At 40.3% G+C, this 12,798-nt stretch overlaps 1 protein-coding gene across 1 annotated transcript in view; it reads left to right on the forward strand.

Annotated features, from left to right (window-relative positions):
• The window catches only part of SLAIN1 (SLAIN motif family member 1), a 53,852-nt gene that overhangs the window by 28,705 nt on the left and 12,349 nt on the right, over positions 1-12,798 (forward strand). The window contains exon 3 of the mRNA XM_081214744.1: positions 9,984-10,133. Within this exon, the coding sequence (XP_081070870.1) occupies positions 9,984-10,133 (150 nt within the window). The remainder of the gene's footprint in view (positions 1-9,983; positions 10,134-12,798) is intronic.

Below are 12,798 nucleotides of genomic sequence, written 5' to 3' on the forward strand. Positions count from 1 at the left end.
AATTAACTTAGGTTTTTCTAGCTGTAATTTGAAGATTGAGAGACTTGGGGGTGATGGCTAACTTACTCTGATTAAATAGCCCCTAAGAATACCAATTACACCAATTAAGGCCCTCATCTGCTAGTTCTTTAGCCTTCCTCCTTATATCAATCCACTGGCATGTGCATAATAGTTGAATCCTCTTTACTTTTTGTATGTCCGGGAAAGAGCACTGTGATCACCTGTTTCAGAGTAGTAGAAAGACCTCCTAGATCCCATATGCTTATTTATCAGGCCGGGGAGAGCTGTGGAGAAATTAATGCTGCTCAAGTTCACCCAGTAAAAATAGTGGATCAGATAAGCTGCAAACCATATGTTACTACTTCAGGGGGCTGGCATGGGTTGGAGCCAAGTCAGCAGTGCTAACTTCCTGTGAACTTACTCCAGAAAACCTTTACCTCAGTCTGTGCAGTCAGAGTTTGTAAGAGTGAACCAATAAAATACTGTCTTTCCTAGGGTTCTTAATTCCCTTGTTTAAGCTTAGTCCAAGCATTTCTGTAGGCTGTAGGTATGTAAAGCTGTAATATAGTCACCTAGGAAGTTTATTCTGGAGAGGATAGTTTGTGAAAGTGGAGGTCTTCCTGCCCCGGTGGTTTAAGATTAAGCCTGTGAAATGGTCTAGATGAGCTATAACGTAAAAAGCATGCCCATCATTTTGAGAAGGCAGGTTAAACGGCCTGAGTATTAGGAAGAGTGGAAGAGTGGATCATTTCTGCATTCTCCTTTCTCCCACCTAGCTTCCAGAACATTTTCCCTCAGAATTTAGAAGACGTTTTTGCCCCAACTTGCTGTAACTTTTCAGTAGTTTTCCTTAAAAAATGCTTTGTATTTTGTGAATACATGGTGTAAACTTTCGTCTTATACCCGCCACAGCCCTGCTTATTACCCTCTGACAAACATACCTTCTTTTCCGATGAGAATGCTGCAACACGAGGATGTTACATTGATCTGCTCCAGATCTGAGAACTAGCATGTGGCAGGATGGAGACCGGAACTCTGGTGTCCAATGTCTTTTTAGTCTTTTGTTGGTCTTTATTACAGTATGTTATGAAAAATGACAGTAAGGAGAATGCTATTGGCTATCGTTGTTATGTCTGAACCCTTGACATACCCTTGCAATAGAATTCTAATCCTGTGCATTTATCAGAGGGAATATTACAAAACCTGTGTGTATAATAGTCCAAGGGTTGACAAGTTGTGGCCATACCTGGCCTTCTGCCTGTTCTTATATGGCCTCTTTCACATTTTTAAACGGTTGAAAAAAAATTAAAAGAACAGTAATAATTCATGACCCCTAATTTCTATGATATTCAGCTCTTGGTATATATAAGTAAAGTTTTGTTGGGGCATAGCCATATTCATTCATGTATGTATCGTCTGCGGTTGCTTTAATGCTCTGATGGCAGAGTTGGCGGAGTTGAGTGGTGGCAGCAGAGACCATATGACAGCAAAGCCTAAAATGTTTACTGCCTGGCCCTTTACAGAAAATGTTTGCCAACTCTTGTGTTGGCCTGTTGCTGTGACTTTCATCTCTGACTTTCACAGGCATTGAATACAGCCACCTAGCCTTCCAGACCCACATCTAACTCTTCTTACCAAGATCTTACCCTCGATCTCTAAAATTCCCCAGTGGCAAATAACCTTCAATCACTAGGGCTTTTTTTCCCCTTATTTATGACAAAGGTGGTGTCACTTTGACATTTCCATGAGTAATATGGCCACCACACTTCAGCTATCTAAACCTAAACCAATAGGACATAAATGCCCTTTAGAGAATCATAAAAAGGACACTTGCTAACATCTTCAAGTGTTTTGTTTAGGCTTGCCTGTTGAGATTAGTATTATCACGGAGATATGCTCTCCGGACTCCCCTAGGTAATAACCTGTGCTTGTCTCCGTGGTGGGCTGGTCATTACTGTTAATACTTGCCAGGTTCTCTATTCCAGCCTCTGCCTTCTCAGCATGTTTACTGCCTTCTAATCTACAGGTAAGAGGCCACAAAACCCACCTTCATCTCCCGCCACCTCTACTGATCCTCCCCATACCCACTCTTAAATGCTCCTTCCTTAGGCCTCTTCTCTCTTCCTTCTTTACATTCTGCTTGGGTAATTTCACTAGTGCCTACAGTTTCATCTAACACTTACTTGTTGATGGACCCTGATCTCTTTGTCTCTTGCCCTCTTTCCTGCATTCTGACTCCTTACTGGACACAAGCACATAGGCATGTCCTACAAGTATCTCGAATTTAATTCATTTTTTTCTTAAGCATGCTTATCTCATGTTTCCCATCTTAGCGGATGGCATCTGTGTTTTAGAATCCATGGTGTTAGCTTTGCCTTACTCCTTTTCTGCACTCCCTGTATTCATTGGCTCCCCAGATATTTCCACTTCAGCTCAGATGTGGCTTCACATGTTCTCACCAAATGTTCTGCCAGTACTTTAGTTTGGTACCTTGTGGTGTCTCACCAGCTGCACTGTGAAGCCTCCTAACTGGTCCCCCAATCATCAATCTCTACCCAATTAGTCCATCATCTATATGTTGTCATAAAATACATATCTGATCATGCCTTTCTCCTTCTCAAAGTCAAGACAGTACTTGAACATTAAAGCCTCTACTATACATGATGGTGTGGAAACGGATCCTCCCAAGCTCTCCAGCCCCAACTCTTCTCCATGTACACCCTGTGCTTCAGTCCTAACGTCGGCCGTTCCCTGAATAGGCATGGCTTGTTCATGCCTCCATGACTTCACATGTGTCATCCAGGATGAATATGTAGAACGGCATTGTACCCTGGGAGATAAGCTCCTCAACCTTCAAGGGCCATGTTCAACATCATGTCTTCTGGTGAAGTCTTTGGATTCCCTCAAAGTTGACCATTGTCCTCACTTTGCGTGCACTTAATGGTGCTGTCATGGTGCTTGTACTCTTATTACTTGCCTGTCTTTTGCACTACTGGTCTTTAGAAATTGAAGTGGGAAGGACGGGAGAACAGTAACCATATTTAACACAGCTCAGTATCCGTAGCATCTGGCACTGGAGAGCCACCATGGTGGGTGCCTACTCAAATGAATAGAAAAATGAATTTTAGAAAAGCAGGTGGGAGCATAGGGGGCCAGGTAGATTTCCCAGAATGACTGTGGGAATTGAGCAGGAAAAGAACTATGTGCTGTGTGTACCTATGGAAGAGATCGCTCCAGGAGACTGACCTTTATTTTTTTGGTATCTGTCGGTAAATGTTGAATAAAGGAATGACTGTGGGTGTGGTCTGTAAATGTTGGGTGTCTGAATTATTCTGGACTCCATTTTTTTTTTGGCTCAGGAGTACACAGATAGTTGGCCAGTTCCTCAAAGCAGCTCCTGGTTTAGGGAATGATGGAGAATATAAATTTGGGTAGCTGAGAAGAGCCACGAGCAAGGAGATACAAAAATATGACTTATGTAGAAGGCAGTTCTGTGAATTTTAGTAAAACAGAACTCAGATTTGCTGTTAAAGAGTTTTCATCAGGCTTATTAAAAACTGCAGAAAGAAAACATTTCTAGGGCTGCTTTAGACTGATTTCTTCACACTGCTGGGATCATTCCAACCTTCTGGAGTGATGCTCCAGATCACCTGCTTTGTGAGAGAGACAAGTAACAGGATGTGGGAAATTAGTGAGCAAAACTGCAGTTTTGACTTTTAGAGTCTTATTCTTGGATAAGAAAGAAACAAAAAAGATGGGAGAAGTAGAGTAGGGCTTGTTTTTAGGATAACTTCCCATGCCTTAGTCTGTTCAGGCTGCTCTATAACAGAATACCACAGACTGGGTGGCTTATACATGGCGGAAATTTATTGTTCACAGTTCTGGTGGCCGGACATCCGAGATCAGGTGCCAGCACGGTCTGGTGAGGGTCCTCTCCAGGTTGCAGATTTCTCCCTGTATCTTCACGTGGCAGATCTCTCTGGAGCCTCTTTATAAGGCACTACTCCCATTCAGGGCTCCACCCTCAGGACTTAAGCACCTCCCAAAGGCCCCACCTACTAATACCGTCATCTTTGGGGTTTAGCATTTCAACGTATGAATGTTAGGGGGACACAAAAAATCAGACCATAGCACCTGGTTAGAAGTGTGTCTGTGCTGTTTGAAGCCACTAGACAGAGTAAGAGTCCAGCCCTCCAGGACTCAAACCAACTTAGATGCTACACTGAGAGTGGGGTGTACAGAAAGTCCACTAAACACACTTTCAGCTGTTTTGTATATGGTTTCTTTGATTTTAAGAAATGTTGGCATCTCAAGAATTTGAGGAAGCTTTGTAGCCTTCTTGCATGGTTTACTGCCAACTAGTGTTCCTGGCACAATCCTTCACTTTAACTGTGCATTGTAGGAACTAGCTCATCTAGGCTGAAGCCTATTTAATCCGGATGCATCAGTTACTCCGCACAGGACCTGGCCGTTAGTGACATAAAATCATTTAGCTCGGAACCAGAAGATTCACACACATAGAGTTCAACAATTTAGCGGTTACTGGGAAGTATTAACGAAGTGCTCCTACAGGTATATTTCTTTACTGGGCCTCAAGCTGGGCTGAAATGTCTAGACTCACCTTTGTCTTCAAAGATATACTAAATTATAGTTATATTAAGTTTGAGAAATGTAGCAAAATCATTTAGATGTCAAGGTAGGAATGGTAGAATGGTTTGAAATAGGGGAGTATTAGTGAACCTGCCAAGATTTTGACCACATTCAACATTTATCAATTATATACTGTGTGCCAGATGTTGTACTGGGTACTCAACTGGCTCTGTCTATAACAAGGGGAAAGTGTGAAAATGATTATTTCCAGAATAGAGTGTTGCTTTATTTTGAACTCTTCTAGGTAGATGCAGTACTGTCCTTTTGAGGATTATCACTAAGATTTACATATTAGATCAGTTACTCTTTTTCCTTTTATGTGAATTAAGCCATGCTGCATTCTTAAATTAGATTTTGATTATATGCATGGATATATATATTCAACAAAAATTTGAATATTTACTATATATACTATGAGTGTAGGCAAAGATGATCAAGGCATGGAAGGAGTGTCATGGTTTCTGGGAACTTTTTTTTTTTTGCGGTATGTGGGCCTCTCACTGTTGTGGCCTCTCCCGTTGCGGAGCACAGGCTCTGGACACACAAGCCCAGCGGCCATGGTTCACGGGCCCAGCCGCTCCGCGGCATGTGGGATCTTCCCAGACCGGGGCACGAACCCGTTTCCCCTGCATCGGCAGGCGGACTCTCAACCACTGCGCCACCAGGGAAGCCCTGGGAACTTTTTTTTGTTAGGAATAATTTTTAGTATGGAAAATTTTTTAAATTTAGATTTTTTCTTAAACCTATCCCATTACCTGTCCTTTATGATTTTTCTTGATATTATCATTACTGGAGCATTTATCAAATTGATTTTTGCAGGGGGGGTTATACTTTGCCTAATGATGTACAAAAAATAGCTTCACAGATATTGTGTAATTTATTTTTTAAGTTAGACAACTTTGAAGGTGTACAAAAAAATAACCTAGTAGACCATTGGACACTCAAACTAGTTTCTTGCTGAAAGATGAGGTATCTGTCCACAACTTAGTACTTTGTCACATTTATTTCAATAGAAAATGCTTATTGGACAGAAGGTGGCAAAGTCAAAAGTTTAACCAATACCAATTGTATTCTTAACAAGGAAGCTTTAGAAACACTCTAGATGTGGGAAGTGAGGTATAGGGCATTGGATAAGGGTCCTAGTGAGGTGATCTGGAGTACCTGAGATCTAGTATTGGATGAAAAGCCACGTTAGAAAGGAAGAGAGCAACACAGTTAAAATAATCAATGACCAACACAAGCTTGGTAGCAATGCTCAGAGCAAGCTTTCTGAGGGCAGTGTTGGTGGCTGGAACTTGGCTGGGGAATAGATTGCAATAATCTAGTGAGAGATGGCGAGGTCTTGATGAAGGAAGCAGCAGTAGGACCACAGAGTGTGCAGACAGAAGTGTTCTGGGAGAGATATTTGGGAATGAAAGCCTTGCCAAGTATGATACGTTTGATCCAAGTTGGAGAAGCCCTTTACTTACCGATAAAACTTTAGAGTAGGAGGATAGGAAAACTTAGCTGTTCCGAAGTTCATCACCCATTTTCTCCTTTATCAAAAGTTGTCTTGCTCCTTTCTTAGGGTCACTTTGATCATCATCAAGCCTCTCAAAACATTTGACATCCTCGTGTTATACAGAAAATCCATTAAATTAATTAAATGGAAAAAACAAAATGGCCCTATGAAAGTTCTTTTTGTTTTTATCCTCTACGAAAATGCTTCCTGTTACAGTTCTTACGGTTCTTCAGCTCCACACTGAAGAATAACCAGGAGGCGACGGCTTCCGCTCCCCTCCCCTCTCCTTCTCCACCACAACCTCCGGCACTGACATAACATCGTTATTTTGTTAGCTTGCCTCTGCGATAATTCTCCTCCCTCTTCTTAAAAGCCTCCGTGCCAAAGGACAATGCAGAGCATTCTTTCTTGCAATAGATGCTAATTGTGTTCTTCCTTGGGATCTTGCTGTCATAGCCACAGTCGCTGTGCCATTGTGCTGGGAGGCCCGGGTCACAGCAGTCATTGTGCAGAGTAATGAATGCTGGTTAGTTGTGATGCGTTGTCGCCTGCATCTGTGGGTGAGAACACGCAGTCACTGTAATTTGCCTGGCGAGTGATCATATTGGTGTAACATAACATCAACTGTTAAGCAAGTCAGCTGTCACAAAGAACCATTGGGGTTTTTTTTAATATAGAATTTTTAATGAGAAACTTTGAGTTATAGAGATTGAAGATGTGAGAAGAGCTACCTAGTGTGTGTTGCATATTAACCCCTACTTCTCACTGTGTTTCGGGATCAGGTTTACATAGCTGGTGGTTTAGGGAAGGGAGTGCCAGCTCTGCACATCTCTGCTCTGGCACAGATTGGAAATTGCCTGTTGGATAATTGACGTGACTGGTGTCAACTAGGAACGAGGCTTCCTGGCAGTGACCCCTTCGTGAAACTTGTGGATTCTGAAAGCAGAATCACTGTGAATGTAGTTTCCTCAACTAGTTCTTCCATCTGCATAAGGAAAAGGTTATTTCTTCTGTAGTTGTTTGAATGGGATGGTGCTGTTTCTCAAGAATTCTTGCTGAAGTAACAGGAAGCATTTGCTCTTATAAATAACCATGGTGCTAGTATGCAAGGACCTTACCAGTCTCAGGATTGGAGCTTGTTACTTTTTTGCCTGCCCACAGCCCACAGTTTCTTCTTCTCCAACCCCACTGCCCATTTTTGAACACTTGTTAGCTATTTGCTCATTAGCGTCTCTCATTAAAAGTGTCCTGGGAGTGCATTTCAAAGCAGTTCTTTTTATACTTGTTTCTTCAAGTTTTGTCGAATTTCCAGCAAATGTAACGAAGTTATTGCTCAAAGTGAAACTTAACCTAACTTATACTTTTCATCTATTCCCTCCTGTCCTGCTTTAGCACATGTCTAAGTGATTGCTTTTTAGAAAAGTGGATTTTGACTAGCACAGTAATTTGTATGTCATGAAGAGAGAGGAAGTGATTTTAGGTGTGACTTAAGGTTTTTTTTTTACAATTTAGGGTCTTTTTATGATCCCAAGATCCAAGGGGCTGGTAATTTTGGAGGAGGGAAATATGTTAATTAGGACAGGAGAGATAATGTGCAATTAGATCATCTGCCGATGCAGGTAAAGTTCCTTTTTGTTCCTTATTTTACAGTATTAATTAATACTGTAAAATTAATAATGAATAATTATTAATAATAGGTATAATCCTACCATTAAAAGTTACCTAAGTGACACATGTTCAATGCAGAAAATTTGGAAAACATTTTTTATAAAGAAAAAATCCAGCAGATTATCAATTACCTCTATGCCTGCCACCTGAAATAACTAACACTAAGGTTTGGTGTATATATACCCTTCTGTGATTTTTGTAGATCATTTTTCCATAAAGCTTGTTTTGGACTCAAGCAGAGATGCAGTAGATACAGTAGTCATTTTAAGTTTCTTCCATAATCCAAGAACAAGTTTGCATAGTAATTCTTGGATCAACATTTATTAATATTAAATGGGTTGAAAATAAACCTTAGGAAAGAAAATAGGACTATGAACAGTTAATATTAAGAACTATTTCCCATAATTCTAAAGATAAGTTTCCTTGAGTTTTTCTTTTGACATTAACATTTTATATTATTAAAACAGTTAAATTTTTGTGCAGAAATAGAAAACATTCGTAATGGGGAAATTAAAAACAACTTTTCGCTGTTATGTAGACATACTGACTGTAATCAAGGTGGCACTGATTGAATGGTTCTTCATGAAGGTAGAAATCGGGCCCTGCTTCACAAATAGCCCGCTTTTACGTATGTTTTCCCTTAGATAAGGGAGAGCCAGTTAAGAATGAAAAGTTGCGTTGTCTCTTCATTTTTTTTAACCTCTTCCCTTTCTCCCTCTGACAAGTCAACGTCTGCTTCTGTATAGCTAACCGCTGCTGTTTATTTTCTGCTTCTGTGACAGCTAGCCGATGGCGGAGTCTCTTCCCTTCAAATGTCTCCCTGGCTTTTCCTTATAGCCCTGTGGCAAGACTCAGCCCTTATAGCAATGGCATTAATACTCCCAGCTTCTCTAAAACCTCAAATAAAGCAATACTAACACCTGAAAGAACAGGTAATATTTCAACTTCTCGTCTAGCGGCTTGCTTTGTAAATCAGTCACTAAACACAGCTTAAATATCCACCTTTCATTGAAAAGCTTGAGGGTAATCTTACTTATCACAATGGGGAGTCTGCTGCACACTTACTTTGGGTATGACAAAGGCTAGGGTTAATTTGTACTTTAACGTCATTAATCTCTCAATTGTGTATAGTAGGCAGCCTTCACTCTTTATCAAATGCATATATATATAATTATGTGTTTCCAAATGCATAATGTGCTTTTAAAATTAAATATTGAACAAAATAAAGGTCTTTATGATTTTCGTTATGATTGAAGATTATCAGACTTTTATTATATCTTGCTGTTTAAAAAATTGTTGGTGCTTTTTATTAAGTCAGGGCTGTGTAGAAAGAATAGTCATAGTAGCTTTTTATGAGATGACGGTCTCGTAGTTGTCTCAGCATTGGTGGTTCCATCCCTATAATTTTCTCCCTTCAGCCCTTTCTTCCTTGGTTCTCCTATCTCAAGCCATTACTTTCTCACTTTCATGAGTGACTACAGGTCTCCTGTGACGATTCTAAATTATGAAGGTTTTGTATGTGCTTCCCTGTATGGATGTGTGCCTTTTATGTGTGATATTCTTATCCATTTATAGCACTGCTGTTTGTACCTGTTTAAAAAATGGACCAGATTAAAATTTAGTTTAAAATATATAATCCATTACTACCAGAGACAAGCATGTCTGATTATTCATTGAAAGTGTACAGGATATGTATTCTTATACCATGCCTTTAGATACATACTTAAGCTAACGGGATGCAGATTTAGCATTATTGATTTTTCTTGTCTTGCGGTGGTAAAAAAAATATATAACATGAAATCTACTGAAATCTACCTTTTTAACAATTTTTTTAGTGTACAGCACAGAGTGGATTTTTTAATTATGAAAACTGAATTTGAGAAAACAAAACAAGTGGTTTTGTATATATGAATTATGAACACGTGAAGATGTGCATACTGTCTTGCCATTCTCCTGTCATAGTGGTGTGTTGGATGTTTTTGGTGACTTAATGAAAACAGGAAAAATGTAGATGGGTCTTGTTTTGTTTTTAATTCATTCAGCCACTCTGTGCCTTCTGATTGGAGAATGCCTTGAAGTGCTGACTGTTGATATGTGAACTGTAAAGCACATGCAGATAGCAGTTCTTTAGACTAAGTAACAAATACGTTTCCCTTGTTTTTAGGTTACACATCCAGGGGCTCCCCTCTCAGTCCCCAGTCATCCATAGACAGTGAGCTGAGTACTTCAGAGCTGGAGGATGATTCTATCTCCATGGGATATAAGTTACAGGACCTCACTGATGTTCAGATCATGGCTCGTCTGCAAGAAGAAAGTAGGTTCCTCTTTTTTTTTTTTTTAATTTAAATTAATTAATTATTTTTGGCTGTGTTGGGTCTTCGTTTCTGTGCGAGGGCTTTCTCTAGTTGCGGCAAGTGGGGGCCACTCTTCATCGCGGTACGCGGGCCTCTCACTGTCGCGGCCTCTCTTGTTGTGGAGCACAGGCTCCAGACACGCAGGCTCAGTAGTTGTGGCTCACGGGCCCAGTTGCTCCACGGCATGTGGGATCTTCCCAGACCAGGGCTCGAACCCATGTCCCCTGCATCGGCAGGCAGATCCTCAACCACTGAGCCACCAGGGAAGCCCCGGTTCCTCTTTTTAAACTAGAAAACATTTTAAACTAGAGGCTTCTACTTGAAATCTAAGGGGGTGGGGAGGTTTCAGGCATTTCTCCCCAGGTAATGGGCAAACAATTCTATTCTTTCCCTCATCCCATCCTACTTTGTAGGTGGAGCAATTAAATGCTTCTCACAGTCTCATGACCATTGTAAAATATTAGGACATACTCTGGGCAAAATATATTGATGTAAAACATCACCAGTGTAGCCACTGTGGAAACAGTTTGCCAGTTTCTTAGAGAACTAAACATGCGGTTTCCATAAGGCCCAGCACATTGTATTCTTGGGCATTTATCCCAGGGCAATGGAAACTTGTGTTCAGAAACACAGAAACCTGTATATGAATGTTCATAGCACCTTTATTTATTTATAATAATAGCCAAAAACCAGAATGAGCTCAGATGTCCTTCAGTAGGTGAGTGGTTAGTCAAGCTTGGGGGTTACCTCCATACCATGGAGTACTACTCAGCAAGAAAAAAGAATAAATTTTGATAGACATTACCATCTTGGATGAATCTCCAGGGAATTATGCTGCGTGAAAAAGATGATCCCAGGAGATTTCATACTGTATAATTCCATTTATATAACATTTTGGAATGACAACATTTTAGAAATGGATGACAGATTAGTGGTTGCCGGGGCTTAGGGATAGGGCATGGGCTCTCAGGAGGTAGGTAGATGTGGTTATAAAAGCGCAGCACAAGGGATTTAGGGAGCTGCTCTGTTTTTGACGGTGGTGGTAGGTATATGAGCCTACAGGTGATAAAATTGTATAGAATTTAATACTAACACATGTACACATATAAAAGTAATACTGGAGAATCTAAATCAGATGGGTTTATATAAGTGGCGATACCATAGTTGTCCTATTATTCTATGATTTTGCAAAATGATACCATCAGGGGAAACTGGACAGAGTACACAAAAGATCTCTATTATTCCCAGAACTGCATGTGAGTGTGTAGTTATCTTAATAAAAGTTCAATTAAACATGCATTAATGCATTCTCAGATGCGAATTACTACACATAGAATGGTTAAACAACAAGGTCCTACTGTATAGCATAGGGAACTATATTTAGTGTCCTGAGACAAACCATAATGGAAAAGAATATAAAAAATTACGTGTATATACATATGTATAACTGAATAACTGCTGTACAGCAGAAATTAACAAAACATTGTAAGTCAACTATTCATAAAAATTGTACTTCTCAAGATACATAATTATTGAAGGAGAGATCATTGGAAATGTCATTTCCAATAACATTGAGTTATTACTGGTTCTGCAATAAGGTTACAACAATCTGAGAGTGAACTACTTCAAGGGTATTAATGGTATCCAAAGGCACAAGAAGATGCAGATCACAGAACTGGGCTGAGCTTATCCTGGAATTATCTTCTGAGGCCAACCTAAGTAGAAACAGCCAAGTATCATTTAAGCATAACAATTTCCTGCTTTCAGAGTTGGGCAAGGCTACTATGAGAAACATTGTAATGCTTATGCAAGATTTAACAAGATACATTTTGAGAGGAAAAACAATTATTTTATATTGTTACTTAGTAACAGTACACAAACAGTAACTCTTTCTAAAAAAATATATGGCTGGGGGCTTCCCTCATGGCGCAGTGGTTGAGTCCGCCTGCCGATGCAGGGGACACGGGTTCGTGCCCCGGTCTGGGAAGATCCCACATGCCGCGGAGCGGCTGGGCCCGTAAGCCATGGCCGCTGAGCCTGCGCGTCCGGAGTCTGTGCTCCGCAACGGGAGAGGCCACAGCAGTGAGAGGCCCGTGTACCGCAAAAAAAAAAAAAAAAAAAAAATTATGGCTGAAAGATTGGATGTCAGTCTCAGAAGTTAAGTAGTCAGTCAGGCATAGACTACTTTAAAAAAAAAGTTGTGGGTTGGCAACAAGATAACTAGAAACTTCCAGTTTGACTATTTTTAGTTGGCTGTCATTTAGGATGACCCAAAACTATTGAAGTTTTGAAGTGTCAGCATGCTTTGAAAAAGATAATATTAGTAACAAAAAGAACAAGAGAAGTGACCTCGTTAGAAAATACTTGTGCCCCAGGTTTTGAACTTTCCTTTGACTTTGAAAGTTGGGATGGGGAGTGGGAGTTCCTACTTGGGCAGAGATTTGATGTCTGATTGTCTAACTCACAGTTAACTACTCATCATGATGATGAATAGTGTCTCCTAAGTAGCCTTCCTAAGTATCTCTCCAGATTCCAGAAGGAATGGCTTGGGGAAATTGACAGATACTGATTGATGAACTGTAGCGGTATATTTAATCTTCACTGGAAATTGGGGCAATCTTTTCC

This window comes from Mesoplodon bidens (genome assembly GCF_964165515.1).
Source record: "Mesoplodon bidens genome assembly, chromosome: 17".
Lineage (NCBI taxonomy): Eukaryota > Metazoa > Chordata > Mammalia > Artiodactyla > Ziphiidae > Mesoplodon > Mesoplodon bidens.